This window comes from Muscardinus avellanarius (genome assembly GCF_963383645.1).
Source record: "Muscardinus avellanarius genome assembly, chromosome: X".
NCBI classification, from domain to species: Eukaryota; Metazoa; Chordata; class Mammalia; order Rodentia; family Gliridae; genus Muscardinus; species Muscardinus avellanarius.
Genome location: NC_137792.1, coordinates 103,545,430 through 103,571,714, shown reverse-complemented (window position 1 = coordinate 103,571,714; position 26,285 = coordinate 103,545,430). Strand labels below are relative to the sequence as shown.

The 26,285-nt window shown below is 35.6% G+C and overlaps 1 protein-coding gene across 1 annotated transcript in view; it reads left to right on the top strand.

Annotated features, from left to right (window-relative positions):
- Positions 1 to 26,285, top strand: part of MTMR8 (myotubularin related protein 8) — a gene marked incomplete at both ends in the record, with an annotated part of 94,071 nt that overhangs the window by 20,471 nt on the left and 47,315 nt on the right. The window contains 9 exons of the mRNA XM_080718977.1: positions 3,951 to 4,073; positions 5,047 to 5,209; positions 6,230 to 6,387; positions 9,301 to 9,429; positions 10,719 to 10,853; positions 14,983 to 15,115; positions 16,393 to 16,502; positions 23,004 to 23,129; positions 24,369 to 24,418. Coding sequence (XP_080575103.1) covers positions 3,951 to 4,073; positions 5,047 to 5,209; positions 6,230 to 6,387; positions 9,301 to 9,429; positions 10,719 to 10,853; positions 14,983 to 15,115; positions 16,393 to 16,502; positions 23,004 to 23,129; positions 24,369 to 24,418 — 1,127 coding nt within the window. The remainder of the gene's footprint in view (positions 1 to 3,950; positions 4,074 to 5,046; positions 5,210 to 6,229; positions 6,388 to 9,300; positions 9,430 to 10,718; positions 10,854 to 14,982; positions 15,116 to 16,392; positions 16,503 to 23,003; positions 23,130 to 24,368; positions 24,419 to 26,285) is intronic.

Below are 26,285 nucleotides of genomic sequence, written 5' to 3'. Positions count from 1 at the left end.
CTCTATGGACAGTATGAAAATTTCTTCAGAATCATCATCAGGAATAGAATTGTCAGGTCATAGGGTATGCTTTTTTTTTTTTTTTTTTTTGGTACTGGGGATGGAACCAAGGGACATTCTACCTCTGAAATACACTCCAACCCTATTTTTTATTTTTAAACAGGGTCTCACTGAGTTGCAAATGGCCTGACAAAATAGTAGCTAAGGCTGCCCATGGACCATGTTCCTCCTCTCTCAGCCTCCCAAATGCTGGGATTACTAGCGTGCACCACTACATTCGGCTGGGTATATATTTTTTACTTTGGCTAAGTGGCACCATATTTCCCTCATGAATGTCTCCACTGCAGTTGTAGTGGATAAGGTTTCCTATGTTCTCAATCAAAACCATACCAAATTGCAGCATGTTCTAGTTTTTGCCAAATTATAGACTTAAACTATTGTCTCATTTTAATTTTTAATTATTTCATTAGCAAGGTTTGGAGCATTTCTTCATGGTTGTATGCATCTGAGCTTTTTAGGTTTTCTATTAGTGCCTCCTTTTCTTACTGAGTTTCACGAGTTCCTTATATATTCTAGACAAGAGTTCCTTGTTAGTTTTAGAGATTGCACATACTTTCTGCCATTCTTTTATTAACCATTGCAAAGTATTTTCCTGTCCATAAAGCCAAAGTATTTTGCATTTTTTTCTAGTAAATTTATGGTTTTACTACTTATATATAGATACATCTAGAGTACATTTTTATATGTCCTGTTAGTCAGGGATGTGGTTTTATCTTCTTCATGTACTGATAATGTTTTCCATAACACATTTATTTGATAATCATTTTTTCTTCAATTTGTAGTGCTATCATTGTGCCACATTAGACTCCCATTCATATGTGTGTTCGACTTTGAGCTCTGGTCTTTTTCCATTGGTTTTATTTTTCTGTTCTTGCACTAGTACTGTAGGGTTTTTTCCCCCACAGCTTTGAATATGTTTTAATTACTAGTAGAGCAAATCCTCCTGTTTGTTCTCCTTTAAAGTTTGACTTAGTTATTTGTGCGGCTTCTTCTTCTATTTGAATTTATAATAAGTTCGCGAAAATCCACTTTGAAATTTGCTTGAGACTATTTTAATTTATACATTGATTTGAGGGATAATTATCATCTTTGTAATACAAAGTTGGCCCATCTAATAGCATAGATGTCTCTTAATTTCTATCTTAAGCCATTTTCTGTTGCTATAACAAAATATCTAAGACTGGGTGATTTTTAAAGAAAAAATTTCTTCTAGTTCTGAAGGATGGGAAGTTCAAAAACATAGTGCTGGCATCTGCTGAGGGCCTTCCTGCTTGGCCTGCTCAGAGGATATCGTATGATGAAATAGAGCAAGCTAAACAGAAAGAACTTGCTTTGATAACAAGCTGCTCCTTTGATAACTCATTAATCCATTCATGAGAGGAGAGCCCCCATGACATCCCAATAACCTCCTAAATGTCCCACCTCTCAAACTCCATAAATATATAACTTTGGGGATTAATTTTTCAACACATGAACTTAGAGAACAGAATCTCATCATAGTAGTCTCTTTAGATTATCTTTTATGTCCTTTATTAGAGTATTAAAGTTCTTTCTCTAAAGGTCTTGCATAAGCTTAGTTAAATTAATTTCAAGATTTTATATTATTTTCATTACCATTGCAAATGGCATTTTTATTATATTTCTAATTAGTCATTGCTAGAATAGAGAAATGTTACCAACATTTATGGGTCATCTTCCATCTTATATCTTTGCTGAATTATATTCATATTAGTCCTAATAGTTTGTTGAATCTTCTGTTTTTGTTCTGGGTAAGTGGTTATCTTGGTAAATGGTACCAACTTTTTGCATGTAAGTTTCATAAATGAAATGGGCCTAAATTTTCTTATAATTGTCTTTATGTGATTTTATACTCAAGATTACACTACCCTCATGAAATGGACTGAGTAAACTTCATTCTTTTTATAGTGACTGGAATCAATTGGATAAGGTAGTAATTAACTGTTTGGAGGGAGTTTGGTTCAATTTACCTATAAAATCATCTGGGGTAAGGAGATTTTTTTTTTTTTTTGGTTAGGGGAAATCTTTGGCTACCATTACCATTTCATTTTTCTTGGGATTTTAAAATTTCATATAATCATTCAAATTTATTGGCATATAGGTATATATAATACTCATTTAATTTTTATATCGTTTTCCTTTTTGCATCCTGTAAATTATTTGTTTCTCTTTTTTTTCAAATAGCTGTTCTATTAGCCTTTTCAAAGAATCAAGTTCTGATTTGTTAATCTTCTCTCTCTCCTCTCTCTGCGGAAGTAAGGATTCTCTGCTTATTAATTCCTACTTAACATCTTCCTAATGTCTGTTATTTCACTATTCCCATTATATTGAATGCTTAGCTCATTTACTTTTAACCTTTCTCATTTCATAATAGTGTATATACATAAAGCTATGGAGTAATTTCTGAGTTTTTCTTTGTGCCCCACAGATTTTAATTGTTGTCTTGTTATTATCATTCTCTTTAAAATATTTAATGTCTTTTATTATTTATATAATCCATGTTTAATTTAGTAAAGTATCATTTTGCTTTCAAACATATGTTAATTTTGGCTATTATTTATTATTAATTTCTCATGTTATTTCATCCTGATTGGAAAATATAAACTTAGAATATTTTGCCTTTGGAATTTATTGAAGCTTTCCCTACCACCATAATCATGGTCTCCTTTTAGAAATGTTCTGTTTGCTGTCTTGAATGATTATATGTGTTCTATTTGTTGGATGTAGAGGTATATTTATATACCTTATAGCTTGAACTTTTTTTTCCTGCAAGTATGGGGTTGGAACCCAGGGGCATTTGACCTTCGAGCTATAACCCCTGCTCTATTTTTTATTCTTTATTTTGAAACAGGGTCTCACTGAGTTGCAGAGGGGCTCACTAAGTAGCTGAGGCTGTCCATGAACCGCGATCCTCCGGTCTCAGCCTCCTGAATGCTGGGATTACAAGTGTGCGCCACCACGCCCAGCTCAAACTTTTTAGTAATAATGTGAAAGTGTTCCTTATCTCATTGCTAGATTTTTGTTTGCTTGATCTATTCATAAGATGAGTATTAAAATATTCATGTGTACTCGTTCTTTATTTCCTTCCAGTTCTACTAGTTGCTTGATATATTTTGAAACTCTATTATAAGTCACACACATGTTTATAATGAGTATATCTTCTTGTCCTCTTGTTCTTTGTCATTTAAATTCTATTTTGTTAGATACTGAAAACTCTACCTGGATTTATTTTGAATCATATTTGCTTAGTATATCTTCTTCCATCCTATTATTTTCAACTTGTTTGTCTTTTTATTGTTAAGTATATCTCTTCTAGGCTGAATATTATTGAATCTTTTGTTTTAATCCAGTCTGTAAGTGTCCTTTAATCAGTAAAATTTAATTCATGTACATTTAGTACAGTTACTCTTATATTGGGGTTTATTTTTGGCCTTTCATCTATATTTTCTATTCATAGTACTGTGTTTGTTTTTCCTCTTTTTTATTCTATATTTCACCAGTAAATTAAGATGTATCCTCATATTATTTACCCTTCTTGATTTTTTACATATCAAATAACCACACTTTCCCTTCAACCAATACCCCAGCAGGTACTTAGGTTCAGTGTTTTTTCCAGCAACACTTACACCTTCATGTAAATACTATCTAGAATTTTTGTCTTTCCTAAGTTACAAGTTTTCCTCTTACTATTATAGTTTTTGCAAGGCTGATTTAGGAAAGGGAAATAAATATTGTACTAGTTCATCATTTCAGCAGAAAGTAGAAAGCTTCAAAGATGTTTTATAAAAAAATTAACAGTATTGATCTTGTTTTGAATTGTCCTGCTTTCATGAGTGTTGAATTGATAATGTTATTTTCTCCCCAAATAACAGGTAGAAAATGTGAAATTACTGGATCGTTATGTGGGGAAGAAACCAGCTAATGGGATTCTTTACCTTACTGCAACCCACCTGATCTACGTGGAAGCTTCTGGTGCGGCTAGAAAAGAAACATGGGTATGCTCACAAGAAAAAAATATCGAAAGGTCTTAATTGTGTATATATGCCCCCTATATATGGTGGTTTATTGAAATATCAGGTAGCATTATTAGTTTAACTGCTGAAGACCCTTTCTTCAAAAATCTTATTCTTAAGAGTCTTAACAGTCTGAATCATAGGATTCATCTTCCTTCAAGTTATTGGCGCTAGTCATTTTAGGAGTTTTCCTGAGTTTTAGCTCAGTTATTTTTAGGTAGAGTAGTCTCTGCTCATTTTCTGAACCCATTTAGTTGGTAAGAATCCTGAACTAATTTAAAGGCTTTCTATACATAAAATATGGCCCAAGAACTAGCAGCATCAATATCATCTGGGAGCTTGTGAAACATAATCTCAAGCTGAAATTTTTGTATTTCTAAAAAGCTCTTAGATGATACTAAGGGTAATGCTGAGACCCCATTAAATACACCTTGAGCGGCACTAATTTAAACTATCTGTCCTAAAACAGAATTTCGGGGTGTGGGAGGACACCAAGTACTGTGTGAATGATATTCCATTGTCAACATGATCCACATTATGATGTGAGACTATAGTGTGCCAATAAAAAAAAGCGGGATTTCACGTGTGTATATATATATATATATATATATATATATATATGAATGTATGTGTGTATGTGTGTGTTTCTTATTTTACCTTTAGATAATGCTTTCTGATTACTTTAGCACCCTTAGCATTATTTTATGCCTTCCATATCCTAAAGTAACCCTAAATGGAGAAGTTTTCTAACACTGATTTGCTTTCCATGGTTTTACCATTGTTATGCTTTATTTCAGTTTGAGAGAACCCTATTGCATCTCACAAAGGATAGTTGTAGGCTGTCAGTATGATTACATCTCTGGCTGTGCTGTTACCACTACTGGGTTAGGTATACTGAAGGTCATAGAGTGAGTGCACATATATATGCTTATCCTGCTTCTTTTCTGTTTTGCAGATTGCACTCCATCACATTGCCACGGTGGAGAAGTTGCCCAGTACTAGCATGGGCTGTCCTCTGATCCTCCGCTGTAAGAACTTTCGGGTGGCCCACTTTGTTTTAGACTCTGACCTTGTATGCCATGAGGTGTATATTTCACTGCTCAAGCTCTCTCAGCCAGGTACTTATGATTGCACTTTTAACTAAAACCATTTTTTCCCAGAATGATATAATGGAAAGATCATGGGTTGTAGAGTTAGACAGAATTTGTCTTCAGGCTCTACCACTTTTCAGATACATGGCATTTGGGCAAGTTATATCACTTCTGAACTTGGCTTAGTCATCTATAAAAGTAGGGAGAATAAAAGCTCCCCAAGAAAGTTTTTTTTCTTCTTTCCTCAGAATATGTCCTCAGTATTTGCTGATATTTTTTGACAGAGGAACCTACCAGCCAACCCAGCACTTTATAAGGCTCTGATATGCTCCATTCATTTCTGGAAAAGTTGTTGACACATAAATCGGTCAAATGAGTATTGATTGCATTTTGCATCTTTGAAGGGAGGAAGCATAACTGACAGGGAGAAGAAAAGAAATGAGCATTTGTCAGCAAGACGCTGGTGTTGGCCTTACAAAGAGAATGCAGGAACACTGTTAATGTTGCATTTTATACAAGCAGTGAAATTAGGACATGGAATCCCAGTTAGAACTTTTGGCAAGGCCTGCTTTCCTAAAGTGAATGTCTGAATTCTCAGTTCATTCTATTATTCATCATTCTTTTCTGCAGAAAGACAAGTAAAAAGTTCTCAATTTGTTGATGACATGGAAACATTTTATTTTTTTTAATTTTTTATTGGTGCATTATATTCATATATCATATTGGGGTAAAAAATTGTGTGTACATACATGTACACATCACTGATTTATCCCCTACCGAATTCCCACCCCATTCCTTCCCCATCCCTTCTTCCCTTGCTTGGCTTAGTGGTTGACTTCAATATCTTTAAGTACATTGTGTGTTTTAGAAGAATCCAAAGCAATATATCAGTTATTTCTTACATAAAGGCAAACATGTACACAAATCACTGTTGTTTTCTGGGGCTGACAAAAGTTCTTCTTGGGGAAAGGAAATCTTTGTTTACCTTCTTTGATGATCTTCAAGTTTCACTTACACTTAATTTGTTTCCATGCCTCTTTTCTTCAGTATTACCTGAAGATCTTTATGCTTTTTCTTATAATCCCAAATCCTCAAAAGAGATGAGGGAAAATGGATGGAAACTGATTGACCCAATATCAGATTTTGAGCGAATGGGAATACCCAACAGGTATTGGATCATAACAGATGCTAACAGAAACTATGAGGTAATTTTTATTGTTATTATCTTTAGGTGCATTTAACTAAAAAGACAGAGTATCTGCAAACAAGGTTTGGGGAAAAATAGAAAATCTCTCAAAATCTCTTTTTTATTTAACATTGATTGAGTATTTATTGATTACCTACTATACTCAAGGCACTTAAATTCAAAGATCTCATGATCTAAAGGATGCAGTGCTGTGGGAGCATAGATGAGGGATATGGAAATCAGCCTGGGAATACAGAAACAGCCTGATGCTTTGCAAAAATGAATAGCTTTGTGAATGAGCCTCATTCTAATATACACAGGGTGAGAAGGAAGGAGGGCAGAAAGGAAAACCAGATCATGAACAGCTTCATGGCCAAATTAAGAAATTTGAACATTATCTTGAAGACAGTTGGGAACCATGAGAATATTTTAATCTGGAAAAATTATTATATTTGTATTTTAGAAAGATAATTTTGTTATTAGTATGGAGAATAAGCTTGCTAGAGATAAGAATGCAAGTGAGTGATATCTGAAATTCTAAGAATATGAAATAAGGCATTGACTACAGATTGAGATGGATTTAATAGATATTTAAGTTATAGAATTGAAAGAATCTGTTGAAAAATATAGCTGGAGAAAGTAGGAGTTTATAGTGCATCCCTGTTTTCTGATTTCTGGCTTTAGTAAACCAGGTGGATAATGGTTATGTTAACCAAGATGTGGATGACAATAAGAGGGACAGCATCTTCATTTTTTTACTTCCATTCAAGGCTATTCAAAAGATAATCAAGTACTTAGGTCCAGATTTCAAAATAGTGCTCTAGGATGAATATAGAGGTCTAGGATTATGTTAAGGGTTCTCAAGACCATCTCTCAGGTTCTGTGACTCATTAGAAGGGCTCATAGAATTCAACATAAATCGAGCCTATGATTCTAATTTATTATAGTGAAAGGATAAAATTGAAAATCAGGAAAGGGAGAAGGAGCATTAGGTAAAGTCTAGAGAAAACCAGGTATCAGTGTCTAGAGTCCTCTCCCAGTGGAGTCACACAGTACATGTTTAATTCCTCTGACAACACATGTGTAATGTCTACCAGGGAAGCTCAAAACAGTCAGTGCCCAGGGGTTTTATGGAGGCCTGTGTAGGCACCAATTACCTACACAGGTATCAAAATTCCAGATTATCAAAATTCCAGATATATCAAAATTACAAATATATCAAAATTCCAGATTATCAGAAAGAATACGGGTTAGTCAGCATAAATCACATTATTAGTACAGTTTAGGCAGAATTGCCCACTCTTAGCCATTAGGGAATGGTGGAAACTCCTCTGAAATCTGGATTCCCACATACCAGCTAAGAGCCAATATTGCAGGTAGGCCTTTCTAAGGACAGCAGCAGTCTGGCCAGCTATGATGATTTTTCAGAGTTATTAGTATTTAAGTGGTATTCCTAATTTATTGGATCTTTAAATTATTTTCAGCTTTTTATATTATTATAAGAAGACACAAATTATAATGGCTTTTCTGATAACATGACTTTGACTATCCACTAGTTATGAGGATGATGAGCTGTCACTTAGCAAGGTCATCAGTGAGGTTTGTTGGGTCATACTTTTATGGTAATGAATAGAGATGGGGAAAATTCTGTGCAGTTCAATTATGTGTCCTAAGTGTCCTGAATAAGTCCTAAATATCTATGTTGGTCCTTTGTATTTGTGTAGCTCTCTGAGATGAAAGAGCAGATCCATTTATTTTTCTTTTTGTATGACCTGCTTCCCCAAAGTGTGAGTCTAGATAAAGGGATGGGTAGAAAAATTCTTCTTTTTCAAATAGTCTGTATTCTGGAATCTCTGTCATTAATAATGATTTAAGTAGAACATTCTTGATCTGATCTCTTTTGAAACTATTTTTTCCTTTTTAATTTATTTGTTCTTTCATCAAATGTTTGAGGATATTCTTTATTTAAGGAAGTGATAAGAGTTAATTTTGCAATGTCAAGTCTTTGCTGCTATAATATTGTGTTGCTGTCTCCCTGGAAAAATATATTTTGTTAGTTATTAATGTTGATAAATTTGAGAAAATATGTCAGTCTTTTTATAAAGTAAGTCACACATAAAATATCAACACCTCTACCTCGACACTAGTGTTTTAAGTGATATATGTATCACATAAAACATATGCATACGAGGAACTCAGTATGCAGTTTGTGGAAGAAATTTCAGGGTGGACTTCTATGTGTAATTCTGCCTATAATTTTAGATTTTTTTTATGGTACTGGGGGGTGGAACCCAGCGGCTTTATACCTCTGGGCTGTACTCCCAGACCTATTTTATATTTTATTTGGAAACAGGGTCTCACTAAGTTGCTGAGAGCCTCACTAAGTAGCTGAGGCTGGCTTCGAACTAGCGTAATCCTCCTGTCTCAGCCTCCCAATCACTGGGCCTGTGCACCACACCTAGCTTAATTTTAGATATTTTAAAGTTACATTTTGTTCTTATATGTCTTGATACCTTCCTTTCTAGAAAATAATACCTTGCTGGGCGTGGTGGCACATTGGGAGGCGGAGACAGGAGGATCGCGCCAGGTTCGAAGCCAGCCTCAGCTTCTTAGTGAGGCTCTCAGCAACTTAGTGAGACCCTATCTCCAAATGAAAAGTATAAAATAGGTCTGGGAGTATAGCCCGGAGGTAGAAAACCTCTGGGTTCCAACCCCATTACCACCAAAAAAAAAGAAAAAAGAAAGAAAAAATAGCTAATATTATATAATGTCATACTTGAGGAAGCTGCTATGCCAAGGATATTTTGTGTTTCTGAGGAATGATGAATCTGGATGATAAGTACCAGCCAGCTAATACTCAAGTGATTACTTACTCCAGCCTGTTGCTAGCAAATGAAAAAAATGTAAAAAATTTGAGTTTATTTTCTTTTAGATATGCAGTACCTACCCTCCTGAAATAGTGGTTCCTAAATCTGTTACCTTGGGAACGGTGGTTGGAAGTTCAAAGTTCAGAAGTAAAGAACGTGTCCCTGTGCTCTCCTACCTCTACAAAGAAAACAATGTAAGTTAAGCAAAACTTCTCTGATGAGAACTAAACTTGGCTCTAAAAGACCTGCCTATCAGTCTCAGCACAACATTTAGTAGCTGTGTAACAAAGCAAGCTATTTAACTTCTCAGAATTTCAGTGATTCTAGGGGCACTGGGGGATGCACGAAGGAAAAATTATGTGTACTTTGTAAATTTTAAAATGTCACGAAGATGTTAAATGTTTTTTGTTTTGTTTATTTTCTGTGGGTTCCTGCTTGGTGGGGAATTGCAAAATAAAAGGGAATTAGTTATATGAGAGTATATTTGGAGATTGTGGCTTCCCGCTAGAATACAAATATCTTTGATTCCTTCCTGCTGTTTTTCATATAATTTAAGATAGTAGGAAGAAAGCACTTGACGCCTCTGTATTTGAATCCCCTTAAGTAGGAAGTGGTAATATTTCTCACCTCTTAAGGTCACTTTGAAATCTGGGGTGAAACAAATAGTCTAGTTCTCAAATGGAGAACTATTCAAATGCTGAAGAGTATAGTAATACAATTGGGTATCTTTGTATTGAACTCTCAAAGTAAACAGACTCCTTAAAAACCACACCAAAATGTAATGAAGTCCATTAAGTGATTATTACCAGACTTGCTTGTTTAATAGCTATGTTGTTTTATGTTGAAATGCCTTGAAGCATACCAGCCCTCTGATTTAGATTTTACTCCTGAAACTAGTGGATTCTCTTCTCTAAATCTCTAGATCTCTGCTGTTTCTTGAATTTTGCCACTGTAAGTTTCTGGTTCATATAGCTGCTATTACTGGGACTGTAAAAAATGGAGCAGTTTCAGAAAAATAACCAGGCCATTATGAATTGAGAATAGAATTTTATTAAGGAAGCATTCAAGATGTGATTTTGTGTGTGTGTGTTTGTGCATGTGTGTATGTGTGGTCTAATTTTCCAAGACTGGGCTGAGAATCAGTTATATGCTCAGGGTAGGAAAGAGGGTTAGCCCAGTGTCAATAGGATGGTTGGGCTTTATAGCCACATATCTCTCCTCTCCTCTCCCTCTCCCTCTCCCTCTCCCTCTCCCTCTCCCTCTCCCTCTCCCTCTCCCTCTCCTTTCCTCTCCCCTCATCCCTCATCCCTCATCCCTCCCTTCCCTTCCTCCCCTCCCCTCCCCTCCCCCTCTCTCTCTACTTGGGCCACTATTCATTGTTGGCTTATCTTATCCTTCCACTCCCCAAACCCAAAATCTGGGAGGATTTCTGACCACCTGTGGATTTACTGACTGGACTAACACACTTTTTTTTTCCTTATAGGCTGCCATTTGCCGCTGTAGCCAGCCTCTGTCTGGATTTTATACTCGCTGCGTAGATGATGAGCTCTTGCTAGAGGCCATTAGCCAAACAAACCCTGGAAGCCAATTTATGTATGTTGTAGACACAAGACCAAAGGTATCTATCTGTCAGTAACTTCTTTGATATCTTTACCTCTTGCAGTTCCCCTCCCTACATGTTGAGACGTGTAGTTATTTGGAAAGTAAGGTTTGTGTATATGGGTTATTGTGTCAGGCGTTACGAAAAATCATTTGAGTAAGCCATTGGTGCTCATTTTCTAAGCCTGTCACCATCAAAAGAGGCTATTTTGAACTACCAAACTCTACTGCCTCAATGTGACTTCCTGAGTTGAGGACTCATTGACATCTCATCCTTTTCATTTAATCTATTCCTTGGCAGGAACTTTCAGTAGTTTCTTCCTGTGGTCTGAATTTATTGTCAGAGAAAGAGCTTCAACTTAAACACTAGAAACTTACTACTACCCACATATCTTTCTGTATAAAATATATTAAATTGCAGTTGATTAATAATACTTTGGTGTCTCTGAAAGGAACAGGGTTCTCTGACTGCTATATGAATAAAATAAATATTTGGTTCTTGTGGTAATAATTATTTATCACCTAATGCTATGAGTTAAGTCCATTTTTTCCTAACTCAGTGAAGTGCAGTTTAAATCTTGATCCTGGAGAATATGAAAAGATTAGGGACATAAATTTGCCATCGATTTTAGCAGTGGGACATGGACCTAGCAAAATCCTTTGATCTTCCTAAGAGCCTATGAGAGCCTGATTCTGTATGATTTATAGTGGTGTGTTTTCTCAGGCCTCATCTCTTTCAAATGTGAATGATGCTAAACCTCAGATCAACCTAGATATCAGCCTAAATTCTTCTCTGCATTAATTCCTTGCCTTTCAGCATATTGACTAGTTCTATAAAAGGTTATAGAAGAACTCATTGTGTTCTATAAAGGAAGTAAAGGACATATTCTCTTTTTTATAAAGTTGTCCTTTTTACAAAATGCCCTCTGAAAGAAGAAATTTTACTTATAATTTGAAGTATGGAGTGTAGCAGACTAGTAGATTTCATTGCTTACTAGTTATTGCTAAATTGGTGATATAGAGTTGAACCTAAGCCAGGTGGTTGTGCCTTCAGAAGTTGAGCAATTGGATATGCATGAAACCAGATAGTGGCCTTAGACAGCTGTCTGCCCCATTTTTTATAATCTCTCATTGGCTATTCTCCAGAGCCACCTAGGGCTGACTGGACCCAGGAGAGAAAATAATGCCCCTTTCTGCTCAGGCACCATACTTCAGTTTCTCAGTAACTTACCAACTTGCTTTAATCAAACCTGCATCTGATGTTCCAGTATTAGAATCAGTTTAATCAAGTCTGTATCTTTGAACAAGATTATATAATCTTAAGATGGTAGGGAAAAGCACATCAAGCTTTTGAAAAACTGAAGAGTTGGTGCCTTTTGTTCAAGTATAACACACCAAATAGTCCCTTTTAGCACGTCCCATTTTTCCTATCTCAAATTCAAGTAAATTAAGTAATAATCTTTTTTTTTGGGAAAAGCCAAGGATCAGATCTATGACCTTGCACATACTAGGCAAGTGCTCTACCACTAAGATACATTCCCAGTAAATTCAATCAAATTATGACAGGCTTAGAAATATCTGGCAGTTCCCTTCTTCTAAATGTCTAGATCTATACTTTTCATAGAAATAATATCTTGCCATTCAACCCTTGTCCATATAAATATGCAAATAAGTTTACCCATACAAACCTATTTTCTTATGAGGATGATAATAGCACCTACATTGAGGAACTATAATGAGAATTAAGTGAGATAATGTCTATAACAGATCTAGCACAGTGTTTGTTACATACCAGGACTTCATAAACATCACATCTCTTTTCCCCTTGAACATTAATATGAAGCTTTTCTTCAGATTTGCCATATATATTTACAAAGAGTATACACTGTAAGTGTTGCAAGCTACCTGCATTAGATGGCCTACCCATGACTGGGTAAGGACTGCTATAATTGTTGTTTGTTTGTTGAAACAACATTCAGCAAACTTCTTTGATACTAGGTAGCTGTTGTTTTGGCTTCCACAGGTGTTCCTTTGACATTTGTCATTAATTTAATGAAATCTTTGTGACAAAATTGGTGTGATAAAAGATCAAGTTTAGTCAATCATGGTAGCACACACCTGTAATCCCAAAACTTGGGAGACTGGGACAGTGTCAGAAACATAGTCAGACCCTCAGCAACCTAGTGAGAAACTATTTCAAAACAAATAATTAAAAGGGCTGGAGGTGTAGTTCGGGGGTAGAATGTCCTTGGTTCAACCTCCAGTACACCCCATACACACATGCACACACACAAGATCAAATTCATGGTCACATTCTTGCCTTTAGCATATTAACCTTTTTCTTCTATATGTGCCAATATGAATAGTTTGTGCCTTGATGCTTTTCATTTATTTTCATTAGTACAAAAGCTCTACCCTGTTTACATGTGTGCTATAATTGCTTCCTGAAATATTCAATGCTGGAATATGAGAAAAGTGGCTCAAACAATAGGAAATCATTTAATCAGTAATTTGGTCATCATCATAGAATATATCTTGGCTGCCTTCCATTGATGGTCCTAATTAAATATTTGCTTTCTGTAAATCACATATATTCTCTACCCTGCCCAGCATTCTTTATAAAACAAAGATTCTGTAATTATGACAAGCTGAACATAACAGTAAAACAGCTGTTGTGTAGCTCCATTTCACTTTTATCAATGAGTATAAGTCACTTATGTAGTCACATTTAAGGTATCTTTTCCAGAATACCTATTTAAATTTAATTGGCCTTGAAGTTCTTAGATTTTTAAGGTATCTTTTCCAGAATACCTATTTAAATTTAATTGACCTTGAAGTTCTTAGATTTCTTTCTAGAGCTGCTCAGTTGTAAAGAGTTTTGAACCTATGACTGTTTCTCTGTATAAAGTCCATTCAGCTGATAAAACACTTTTTTGTCATAGACAGCTCAAAATTATTATTTTAGTTCTTTAGATGATGGCTGCCATATCCTTCATCTCTTAAGTAGGATTTTAGCAGTAAAACACTAATCTCTCTCTTTCCCTATCTAGCCACCAGTGACATTCTTTCCATTCCAGAATGTGTTCTGTGTGATTTAGCTTCATTTGGAATTTTTAAAAATATTTTCATTGGTGATTTAACTTTTTTAATTTTATACTTCTTGGTGCATTATATTCTCACATTCTAATGTAGTTCAGAGTGATAGTGACACACATGCACACAGCACTTGCTCTCTCATGGCTTCCTCCTCATTGTACCCCTCCCCATTTAGGGTGTTGAGATTGGTATTGGTATCCTCACATATGTACATGATGTCAACTGAAGTGATTCCTTCATTTGATCCCCCTCAGCTGGTCCCCCTTCACTTAGATCTGGCCCCACTGGAGTTTCTGCTCCATTATCTGAAGTCTCTTTGGCATACCAGATTATTTATATATGGTGTGTGTGTGTGTGTGTGTATGTGTGTGTGTGTGTGTGTGTATAATTTTTATTATTGATTGGTGAGTAGAATTTCATTGTGTATATATTCCCCAAATTTTGTAATCTACTGATGGATGCCTAGGTTGGTTTCATAATTTGGCTACTGTGAACTGGGCGTGGATATGCATGTATTACTATAACATTCTGGTTCCAGTCCCTTTGGAAAGATATCCAGGAGTGGTATAGCTGGATCATATGGTGATTCCATTCCCAATTTTCTGAGGAATCTCCACATTGATCTCTATAGCAGCTGCACTAAATTGCAGTCCCACCAACAGTGTGTAGTAGTTCCAGTTTCCCACATCCTTGCAAGCATTTATTGTTATTTGACTTCTTGATTGCTGTTATGATTGGGATTATATGGAATCTCATTGTAATTTTGATTTGCATCTCCCTGATTGAATTGAGATTTTTTGGAGGGGTACTGGAGATTAAGCCCAAAGGTGTTCTACCTCTTAGCTATAACCTGACCTCTTTTTAATATTTTGGAAACAGGGTCTTCCTAGGTTTCTGAGTCTTTCTATGTTGCTGAGGCTGTAATCCTCCTATCTCAATCTACCAAGTACCAGGGTTATAGACAGGTGTACCATGCCAGCTGAGGCACTGAGATTGATGAACCCCTTTCTTTCATCATCTGGTCTGTTTTGTTATGTTCTCTACTATTACAGCTGAATGCTATGGCCAACCGAGCAGCTGGGAAGGGATATGAAAATGAAGACAACTATGCCAATATTCGCTTCAGGTTCATGGGCATTGAGAACATCCATGTGATGCGGAGCAGCCTGCAGAAACTCTTGGAAGGTACAGGGATTTCAGCTTGGATAGGCCAGAGGCCATAGCTTTGCATTACTATGTAAGCAAAAAGCATGCCTGATTAGGGGTGGAACATAAAAGCAAACAGGTGAGAAAAGTCGATAAATGATAAGGTATTTACCAATAATGTGAACCTAGTTTACATAGTATTAAATTATAGCAGTGTTGGTTTAACAGAGGGTCTAAGATATTATTCCCTTACTCAGTCAAATACATTTGGTTCTGGTTGTAGAAATCCTCTCTCTAGAATTACAGAGGCCAGTTTTCAGTGATAGGTAGATCAACATAAGTTGATGATTAATAAGGGATTAATGAATGTGGTGTTCATTTCATAATCTATAGGTAAGAAATTACCTCATCTAGTCTGCTATAAGGAGTCGATTTTATATCATCACTGCATTTCTGAAGATGTTGAATTTAGACCTAAAAGGAAAACAAGCCGATATCATACAATTTTGGTCTTGTCATCGTTGCAAAATGGGGTCAGAATGGGAGCAAGGTGGTATTTAGCATTATGTGATACTTGAGTTTAGAATATTTTTTCTAAAACTACTCAGGATCCCATGATATGATATGCCAAGTCAGGAAAAGATAATGAAGTCTGCCTTCTTTAGTGCTCCCTGATCTTTTCTTCATTTTTATACTGGTGTAGTATGCCAGGACCTCTCCCCTCTACCACCTTTATCAGTTCGCATCCATTGTAAGATACTGAGTGTTCCCTTTCCTTAGGTCTCTTCTTTCTTTCTTTTTACAGAATACTCTGTAGATGGGAACTTTATTTTACAGATTTTTGAGGCAAAAGATTGCCCTCTGCTGGATAACCAGTGCAAATTACCTTTTTTTTTTTTTTAAACGTGTTGAGACAGCACAGGGCCACAGGAGGTGTAGGAGTAGACAGTGATGTTAAGGGACTGCACGATTAGGATGAGTGGGTTGGACTAGAAGTGGGATTAAATGTGTCTTCTAGTAAGAAATGTGAGCGTTCTTCTGTAGGTGTCAATTCAGTCTTTTGGCTCTCTTGAGAGATTTCTGAGAATTTGGAAGTATGTTCTGTAACTTGGTAAAGTGGAAGTCTATGCTGGGAGATCTGGTAGACTTTATCCCTAGGCCTATCCCTGACTTACTTTATGGTTTCCAGCTAACCATTTAACCTTTATGTACCTCAGCTTCCTCATTTATAAAATGGAGATCCACTTTCTTCCCTTTCTTGATGAATAAACCAAGGTGATTGTCAATTTCAATCTCTGCTTCCTTTTCTGCCTTAGTTTGTGAATTGAAAACTCCAACAATGAGTGAATTTCTTAGCGGCCTGGAGAGCTCAGGGTGGTTGAGACACATTAAAGCTATTATGGATGCTGGAATTTTCATTACAAAGGTAATATTCAGGACTTTTAAGAATTTGAACTGACCTTAATTATGGGATTTATCAAGTTAGTAGTGTGCCATGGTGAAAAGAATATTAAAAAGAAACCTAATTTCTAGATCGAACTCTGCCACTAATTTGCTATGTATACTTCAGCAAGTCTGTCTCCCTCACTGGGCTTCACTTTCTCCATCTGGAAAACAAAGTGATTTGACTAGAATCTAATAAGACTTTTGAGGGCCCACAGCACTATGAGTATATTTTAACTTCCCTTGGACAATGCACATATGACTATACAAATGAAAAAGAAACCTCATTTTCGGGTTATTTATTGACCTTAGACCTTAGTTTAAAAAAATTTATGTGATTTCTAATGGTCCTTCCAGCTTAAATGTTCTCTGATGTGTTTTTGTGTTAACTCTAAGATATCAAATGAAAGTAAGAGTGAATATGAAATAAATGCAGAGCTTGTGTATCTATGGGAATTTAGAGCTCTGAGTACAAAGGAGACCTTTTTTACTCTCTGTATAGGTCTGCCTCTGAAGGCTGTCTAGGCAGGCTTTTTCACCCTCTATTTATGCTGACCCACTTATTTTCTGACCTCCAGAGACTTTTTAGGTGTTTTGTTGTTGTTGTTGTAAAAAAAAATTTCACAGTGTACATTTTCTCGTTTTGAAGTTCTGTTTTTATATTTTCCTACATGAGAACTCTCCCTCTTTTCCCCACCTTCTTTTATTTGGCAAAAGTAAAGGAGAGAGTGACTTTAACCACTTTGCTGTCGTTTTCTCAGTTGAAAACAAATACATATGGCTTCTGGCTTGAAAGGTTTGAAGTGTCTGTGTTTAATGAACTGCCTTAAATAACCAACCATAATGCTTTTAACTTTACTAGTCATGTCACCTACATTTTCATTGCAATGTGTCCTCAATATTTACTATGTGACCCTTTTGATTGTAACAGTTCCTCTGTTCTAACCATTTTCTTCCTGTTCCTTTTTCATATATCCTATACCCATACATCTGTATTCCCTGTCTAAAACCAGTTTTGTCAGATCAAAGAGAATGAGAATGGAGAAGAGAACAATTTGATAGTACAACCTTAAAATATTGGTTGAGCTAAAATGAATAGACCCAATAAAAGACTTGGGGTAGCACAATTATTCTGTATTCCCCTTCCTGTCACCACCTACCCAGTATCCCAAGCTTAAAAACCCCAGTCAGCTTTGAGTTTTCCCTTTTTATCTCTTCTGGAAATTGCCAATTCTACTTCTAAAGTGTTTCTTAAATATGTCTTTTCTTCCCAGTTTCTACTGCTTCTTGTCTAGTTATTTCCTGATCCTTCCCTAGTACTATAATAGTTTTGTGTTTCCAAATTGCCAAAAAAATCATTTTTCTTGAAAATATTTGATAATGTCACTTTAAGTTCAGAATCCTTCAGTGGTTCCCTGTTCTGTTGCCTAAAACTCCATCCTTTCATGGTCTCACACCAAATGACCATAGTGGATTTCTTGTTCTCTAACACACTATACTACTTTTTTTCTCTCTATCTTTTCTTTAATTTTCTTTTATTTTTCTTATAACAAAAGCAATACATACACATTGTGAAAGAAATACAAATTTCAAAAATATATAACATAAACTGTAAACATTTTCCATATATTTACCCCATCGCACACATACATCACTATTAATATTTATGCCTCATTATCAGTGCTATTATTTTAAACTTTGTGCAATGATGGAAATATTCTTTGTATATACTATCTAACAGAGTAGCTACTCTCCACACATGACAATTGAACTTTTTAAATGTGTCTAATGAGACTGATAAATTGAATTTTTTATTTTACTGAGTTTTAGCAAATTCAATTTGTGGCTAGTAACATACCATATTGTGCAGCCCAGCTGTAGAGTATTTCAGTGAATATGCTTACATATATAATTACCATTTAAAAAGAGGATGACACTATTCATACTGTTTTGCAGTTTCCTATTCATCCTTAATCTATCGCAAACATTTTTCAAGTCAGTTCAGTCAATACTACCTGTGACTGTATAATATTCCATTGCATGGATTTGCCATAGTCTTCTGTCAATAGAAAAATCAGTTTTCTTATATTTTCACTAATAGAGTGCTATACCAACAACTTTAAACATGTATCTTTATATATGTAGATATTCTTAGAAGTAGATTTTCTGAGTCAAAGACCATGAATATCTCAAATTTTAATAGATAGAGCCAAATTGCCCTACAAAGATCTAGTAGCAGTTTCCATTTCCACCAACCATGCCTATTTTTCCCCATGGCTAGTAATAGTTCTCATCAGTCTTTTTAATTTTTGCCAATGTGATATGTGTTATATTGTGTTCTATATAAACATATTATATTGTTTTAATTTTTTTAGTCATTAGTATAATGAACATATTTTTTCTGACTAATTTCCACTCTATTTGTATCCCTAAACAGAATATATTTGCTACTGTCATGCCTCAGATACCACCTGAGACATCTGCTGAACTGATCTTTTTAGTTCCTTTCTTTCCTGCAACCTAACTTACCTTCTAGGAACACCCATTTCTCTTGCACCATTAATACAAAATAATTTCATTCTTCCATACTACATGAACCATATAGCTGGCCATGAATCTAGATCCTCCAGTCCCAGCCTCCCAAATTCTAGGATTACAGATGTGCACCACCACGCTTGGCTCCCCTTTCTTTCTAAGGTCTATTTCATTTAGTTGTACCATCTTGTACCTTCGTAGTTACTCTCTCTCCTCCATTAAGGACTTTGGGAATGCACTTACTACCTTATTCTCCATTCTTAATTCTTCCCTTCATGCCAGGAGATTTGAAGGTCATGAACAGCCTGTTGAACTCTGTACTTGTCATTCTTTGAGCTTTTATACTCTAGTGCTCATACACCTATTCTAGTTAGCATAGTTTTCCAATTTTGTGGAGATCTCTATACATTAACTCCTCTTTTTCCACCTTCTTACCTATTTTATCAATACCGTGTGGTATAGCAACTCATCCATTCTATCTTGCCCCTTATCCTTCCATCTTCTTTTCCCTGCTAGCCATGGTCATTTTCTGCTCCTCCACCATACTACTGAGCATTGCTACAAATAAATACATCCTGTACACATGTTAATTGGTAATATCACTATAATCTTAGCTGAAGTCCTAGAGTCTTAGAGCTACTTTGCAGTTATTTTATGTATTTCTGGTTAGGTCCCATTTCTTTTTCACTTAATAGGTCTTTTTTGATCTGTACCTCACTTTCAAGTTGAACATACCATTGTTCTGCCTTCTATAAGCATGTATTCAAACAGATCTCCAGATTCATGGGAAAATCAAGGTAATCTCATCCCACTTTTATTATCTGTAAGTTTTTTAATAACTACTTCCTTGCTATCACAGAGAATATGGTGTCCCATCTTCTGTGTAAGACTACTCCTTCTGTATTCTAAATTCCATCCTCTCCTACTTCTTCAAGGAATCAACTTTATCAGTTAATCTCTATTTCCCATACATTTTCTTTTTGCAAATGTATGGTACTACCTCCAAGCTACAACCCCAGACCTGTTTTATTTTTAATCTTGTAATGGGGTCTCACTGAGTTACTGCACAGTGACCTTGAAGTTCCTACTGTCTCAGCCTCCCAAGTACTGGGATTACAGGCTGAAACCACCATACCTGGCTTACATTTTCAATATATTCCTTTTAACTAGCTTCTTCCTACAGAAATATGTACAAATTTTTCTTATCTCTTAAGAAAAAGAACCTTTTTTATCCTCTTCTAGCTATTACTCTGTGTTAGCTTTCTTTCAATGTGACAAAACACCTGATATACTCAACTTTTCAGGAGAAAAAACAGTTTATTTTGACTCACTTTCAGAGGCTTCAGTGTATAGTACTTATCCATGTTGCTTTTTGTCCTGTGGTAAGTCATTATATCATAGTGAAAATGCATAGCAGAACAAGATGCTTACCTCAGAGTGCCTAGGAAGCAAAGAAATAGGTAGCAAAGGTTCAGGGTCCCTATACCTCCTTTTGGAGTATGCCTCAAATGACCTAGATTCTTTCCATTGGGCCCCACCTTCCAGTAATACTACAGACCAGGGACCAAGCCTTCAAAAAAGGTCCTTTCAGAGACACTTCAGATCCAAACTATGGCTTCCTTTTTCCTCTTAGAGCCTTCCCTATTAGCACTTCCTCACTTTCCTACGTCTTTTACCTCACTGATCCCATTTCTATACCATTATTGTTACTATTGATGGGACACTAATGACCTCTGACTTATCAAATTTGACTTCTTTGTTACATAAGGTGCTGTTAAACCATTTTTTCAGTCCTAACTTTAATTCAACCATTTCTTCTAGGCTTTCTTCCCACCACACAGGTAACTTCCATACAGACTGACTCCTACAAATAGCTCCTTTTATTCTACTTACATTTTAAAAGGTAACTGCTTTTTAAAGTAGCTGTTCTTTTTTTTTCACCTTTGGTCTCTATGTAGAAAGTTGCAGCTATGCGCATAGTTTCTACAACTATTTCTATTGAGATAGTGGCTAAAGCTATACTCTGGCTCAGATCTTTCCTTTCCCTAAACTCTAAGCCCATATATCCAACTTTCTCCTTGACTTGTCACCAGATCTCAGCTACATCAGACGCACTAGGTCCAAGACTAAAATCTTCCAGCCTACCCCCATTCATATCTAAAAATTTCCTCTAACTGTGTTTACTTTTCAGAATTATTGTTCTTCCATCCACCCAGTTACTAAGCTACATATTTCAGAGTCATCTTTTACTCTTCCTTTTTTATCCTATATCCATTTTCTTACTATATCCTATCAGATTTTTGCACTTACCATTCTTCTTTTCCTTTTAATCCCTATTGCTGCTTCTTTATTTCCGGTTATTTATGGCTGTTTATAATTCAAGTAGCTTCTTGACTGCTCTTCTAATATTCAAACTCGTGTCCTAACAATCCATTCTCCTCACTGCCATCACCATAATCTTTAAAATATGTACATCTGCAGGTGTAGTGGTGCATGCCTCTAATCTTAGTACTTGAGAGGCTGAGTCAGGAGGATCATAGGTTCATGATCAACCTCTGCAACTTAGCAAGGCTCTCACAACTTAGTGAGACGACCCTGTTTCAAAATAAAAAATAGATTTGGGTGTGTAGCTTAGAGGTAGAACACCCCTACGTTCAATCCCCAGAACAACAACAAAAAAGTGTACAGCTCATCATGGCACTCCTCTGCTTCTAACACCTTTGTGGCTCCCTTTTGCCACCAGATAAAATTGGCATTTGTTGGTGTGACCTTTCCCCTCCTGGCTAGCTTTTCAATACCAGCCCAACCTCAACCATAACCAAGCTACTTAAGAGTTCCTTCCCTAACCCCATGTATATGTTGACATTTGTTCCTTGGCAGAATGTCTTTTCTTCCTGGTTCATTTGGCAAATGTCTATTCATCTGACAAGACCCATTTTATTGTCTCTTCATTACTGGTTGTCTTTTGTACCTTCTTTGTACCTGTCGTTGAATTTTATTGTTTTGTTTATTATTGGTTTTCAGTCATTTTAAGTGTTTGTATGCTTCATATTCCTAGTGCACACCAGAGTGCTTTTTATAGTTGGTGAGGAATTATTAGCCAGTTATGCCAATGAATGAATGAGTGAATTAATTAGTGTCATTCTCCTTTAACAACTGAGGATATCCTATTCTTTTTTCAATATTCAGGTTTCCTTGACTTTTGCAAAAGGGTATGCTTACTACACATTACTCTTCAGCCATAGTTTCCCACTACATTATAATTATTCATTTAGCTTTGTTTACCCTGACTAGTTTGTGGGCTCATCAGAGGCAGAAACTGATTCGCATATTTGTATCTCTGATATCAAACACATACCTGGCACATAGGTGTACACAAGTGTTAAATTTACTAAGTGAATAATCAATATCTACCAAAACTAAAATTACCTTGGTTTAATAACTGCTCAGATATTTACATTATTCTGATTGTATAAAAACCAACCTAAGATGGGCAAGTCCCTCCATTTTAGGTTGGAAGGATTTGTGTTAGTAAGACTATATGGCTAGAGGAAATCCTTATCCAATCTAGGACTAGAATACAGAACTAGCCTATGTTTTTGAGCATGGATTTTTTTTCCTCCTGGCCACCCCTTCTTCTGAGAATTGATCCATGTCTACTTTACAAGTTTTGTGAATTTAGAACTCCCCCTTGTTTTTTTTATTTTCATTTTACCCCGCATAATGGATTTATTTTGATCTTCTTTTCTTATTAGGTAAGCTCTCCTTCTTCTTTACACTCTATTTTTTAATCCCCATAGAGGATTCTAATGTTTAAGAAGAAATTAATATACCCCAGTAAGATGAGGTTGTCTTTGAGGTAGGGGCAGTGTTTGGCAGCTCTATTAAGTTAGGATGCTATGGCTATGCAAATATGTCTTACAGTACTTTTTGCCTGTTGTTTTCACAGGCAGTGAAAGTAGAAAAGGCCAGTGTCTTAGTCCATTGTTCTGATGGGTGGGACCGCACAGCACAAGTCTGCTCAGTGGCCAGCATACTTCTAGATCCATTTTATAGGACATTCAAAGGACTCATGGTAAGAGAGCAAGTGATTATATTTTATTTTGGGTGAGTGACAGATTGTGAATGAATAAAAATGAGCTCTCTATTGTCTTTTTTGTACTAGTCGTTTTTCAATTTAGCTACTTTCCACTGAATAAGGCATGTACAATCTGTATACTTACAGTTGCACATTTAATATACTTTATTACCGATCAAAAGTTATATATAATAAGTTGTTATAAGGGGTAGGAAAGGCTCAAGAATTTGTAAACCAGAATGGATGACAGTTAAATAGGTTTATGAGCCAGGCGTGGTGGCGCACGCTTATAATTCCAGCATTTGGGAGGCTGAGACAGGAGGATCGTGGTTTGTGGACAGCCTCAGCTACTTAGTGAGGCCCTTTGCAACTCAGTGAGACCCTGTTTCAAAATAAGGAATAATAAAAATAGGGCTGTGGTTATAACTCAAAGGTAGGATACCTCTAGGTTCCTGCAAAGAAATTACAAAATATAAAAGTTTACAGATTGGCTTATCATCTGTAATGTGTCATCTTTGTGAATATCAAACTCATGATTTTTTTCAGGTACTGAATTCAATACTTCTTAGTTGATCTTTCTAAGAAGCAGACCTCACAATTATGGTTTAATCCTTATTTTTATGGAATTTTCTTTCAGTGGTTGAAATGGTTTCATTCTTTTTTAAAATTTTATATTGGTACCTTGTATTCATACATCTTAATGGGGTACAAGATGGTAGAGGCATGCATGCACACATTACTCATTTAGCCCTTACCCAGTTCCCTCTCTATTCCTTCCCCCTTCCCTCCTTCTTAGGTTTGGCTTACTGATTAACTTTGATATGTTTGTATCATGTACATCATATACATTAGGGTTTCATTTTTATATGCACTCAGATGCTACTTATAGAATCTGTTTTTCAGAGGTTGCATTTAATACTATGCTTATTATAATTTTGTTTGGTTATGACTCTATGAATTGTTAGGCATCATGTTAAAATTGAGAGAGAGTGAGACAGAGACAGAATGAGACAGACAGACAAACTGAATACAAATCCAGAATAATTTCTCCTGAGAGCAAGGCAACCTGTATAGGCCTATAATTGAAATCCAAGTTCCTTACTTAGTTACCACTTAGGAAATTAACTTTATTTTATTAGCAATTCAACCATTTTGACAAAGTATTTTGATATTCCTGTATTACTAATTCATTTTATGCTCTTCCTAATGCAAATTCTTTTTTTTGTATAAATGAAGATCCTAATCGAGAAGGAATGGATATCTATGGGCCACAAGTTCTCCCAAAGGTAAAAATATCCTTATTTTGATGGAAGGGGCTGAAAAGAGTTCATTTGGGTAATGTTTATCAAAACTCTAGCATGATCATGTGTAGGAAGGAACATGAAGTTAAGCATGACTCTAGAACTTTTTACATTAAGAAAAAAGTATTCCAGAGCACTAAGGCTACAAAAGTGACCAGAATATATTTCTGTTTTAAAGGAGTGCAACCAATTATATAAAATTTTTAAAGTATTTTAGGGAAAAATAAGGCATCAGGGCCACAGGAAGAATAGTGCCTAATTGTGAATGAAGAGATCAGGGTAGGCTTCCAAGAGTAGGTAGCATTTAAGGGGGGATTTTTAGAAATGAATAGGAGTTTGATTGGCAAAACAAGAGGATGGGGATGGAAAGGCATTCAGGCAGAGGTACTAGTATCTAAGATGATGTACCTTATAAACTTTTGTAGATACCTATTTTTGTACTTTAATAAGGAGGAGGGTTAGTAAAGTCTTACTATGTATTGTTTAGTATAAACAAAACAACCTCATTATTGCTTCACCTATGTTATCAAATCAATAAATATTTACTAAATACCTAACTATGAGATATATACCAAATCAGATACTAAGCCAGTCCCAAAGGCAAATAAAATGTAAGTTTTACTCTCAAGGAATTAAGGTTTTATTCTTTCCCATTGATATGCATCCCTTTAATCTTATTTGATTGACACTCAAGTAGTCATTTGGGTTCATTCATTCATATATGTTTTATCAACAAACATTGGGCTAGTCAGTATATCAGGTATTGAGAAGACTGAGTTGAATCAGATAATGCCTCCTGTCTCTTTTAAAGAACAAAGAATCAGTGATGATAGCATAGTATGGTAAGTGCTAACACAGAGGACAACACAAAGGAATTGCATATTCATTCTGGGGCAAAGATGGATTCCTAGAATAGGTCACATTTTAATTGAGCTTTAAAATATGAGTAGGTATTATTTAGAAAGAGAAAAGTATTTCAGTATTGATGTGTATGAAGCCATAAAAGCATTAAACAGGATGATATATTAACTATAAGCAATTCAGTGTGGCTGAATCATGAATATGTAGAAAGAATACAGGAAATTAATCCAGGAAAGGGAGGCCAACAAGATCATTCAAGTCCCTAGTTTTTTCTTTCAGTTTTATACTAAAAGGTTTGAACTTTTTTCTGAGCTTAGAAAAGATTTATCAGAAGACTTTAAAAGGGCAGTGACATGATAATCAGATCTATATTATCAGAATATCCCTATAGCAAGAGTGGAAGATTAAAATTGAAAACAAATGGATGATTTATGAGGGTACCAATTTATGAGTGCCTAAAAGTGACAGAGGCAATAGGACAGATACAAGTGTATTTGGGAGGTAAAACTGACAGAACCAGTAGTTGAGAGAAAAAGTGTAGTAGAACTTGATGGTTTTGCTTATGGCTATTGGTTTTACTGAGAATATAGAATGACACAGGACAGATATAAAATGGGGAAAGATGGTTTAAGTGTGGGACTTAATTGACAGGCATCCATGAAATTTTTAGTTCTGGATTACACAAAGGGGTTTGGAGGTTGGAGAGTTGAATCTGCATACAAGTGGCAGTTTATGTCATCGATTTGGACAAAATCACTCAAAACCTTGTAAATAAGGGTCAAAGGATAGGACAGAGCCTTGGATAATACTAACCTGAAAGTTTAGTGAAGAAGTGAGTCCAAGAAGATGGCTATAAATGAGTTGTTAAAGAAGAATAAATCCAAGGAAATTAAAGGAAAAAAATAAGATACGAATCTAAAGTAAGAGCCAGCATTGCTATATATCACAGAATAACCCAATAATCAGTTTCGTCAATATGCATATTTGAATG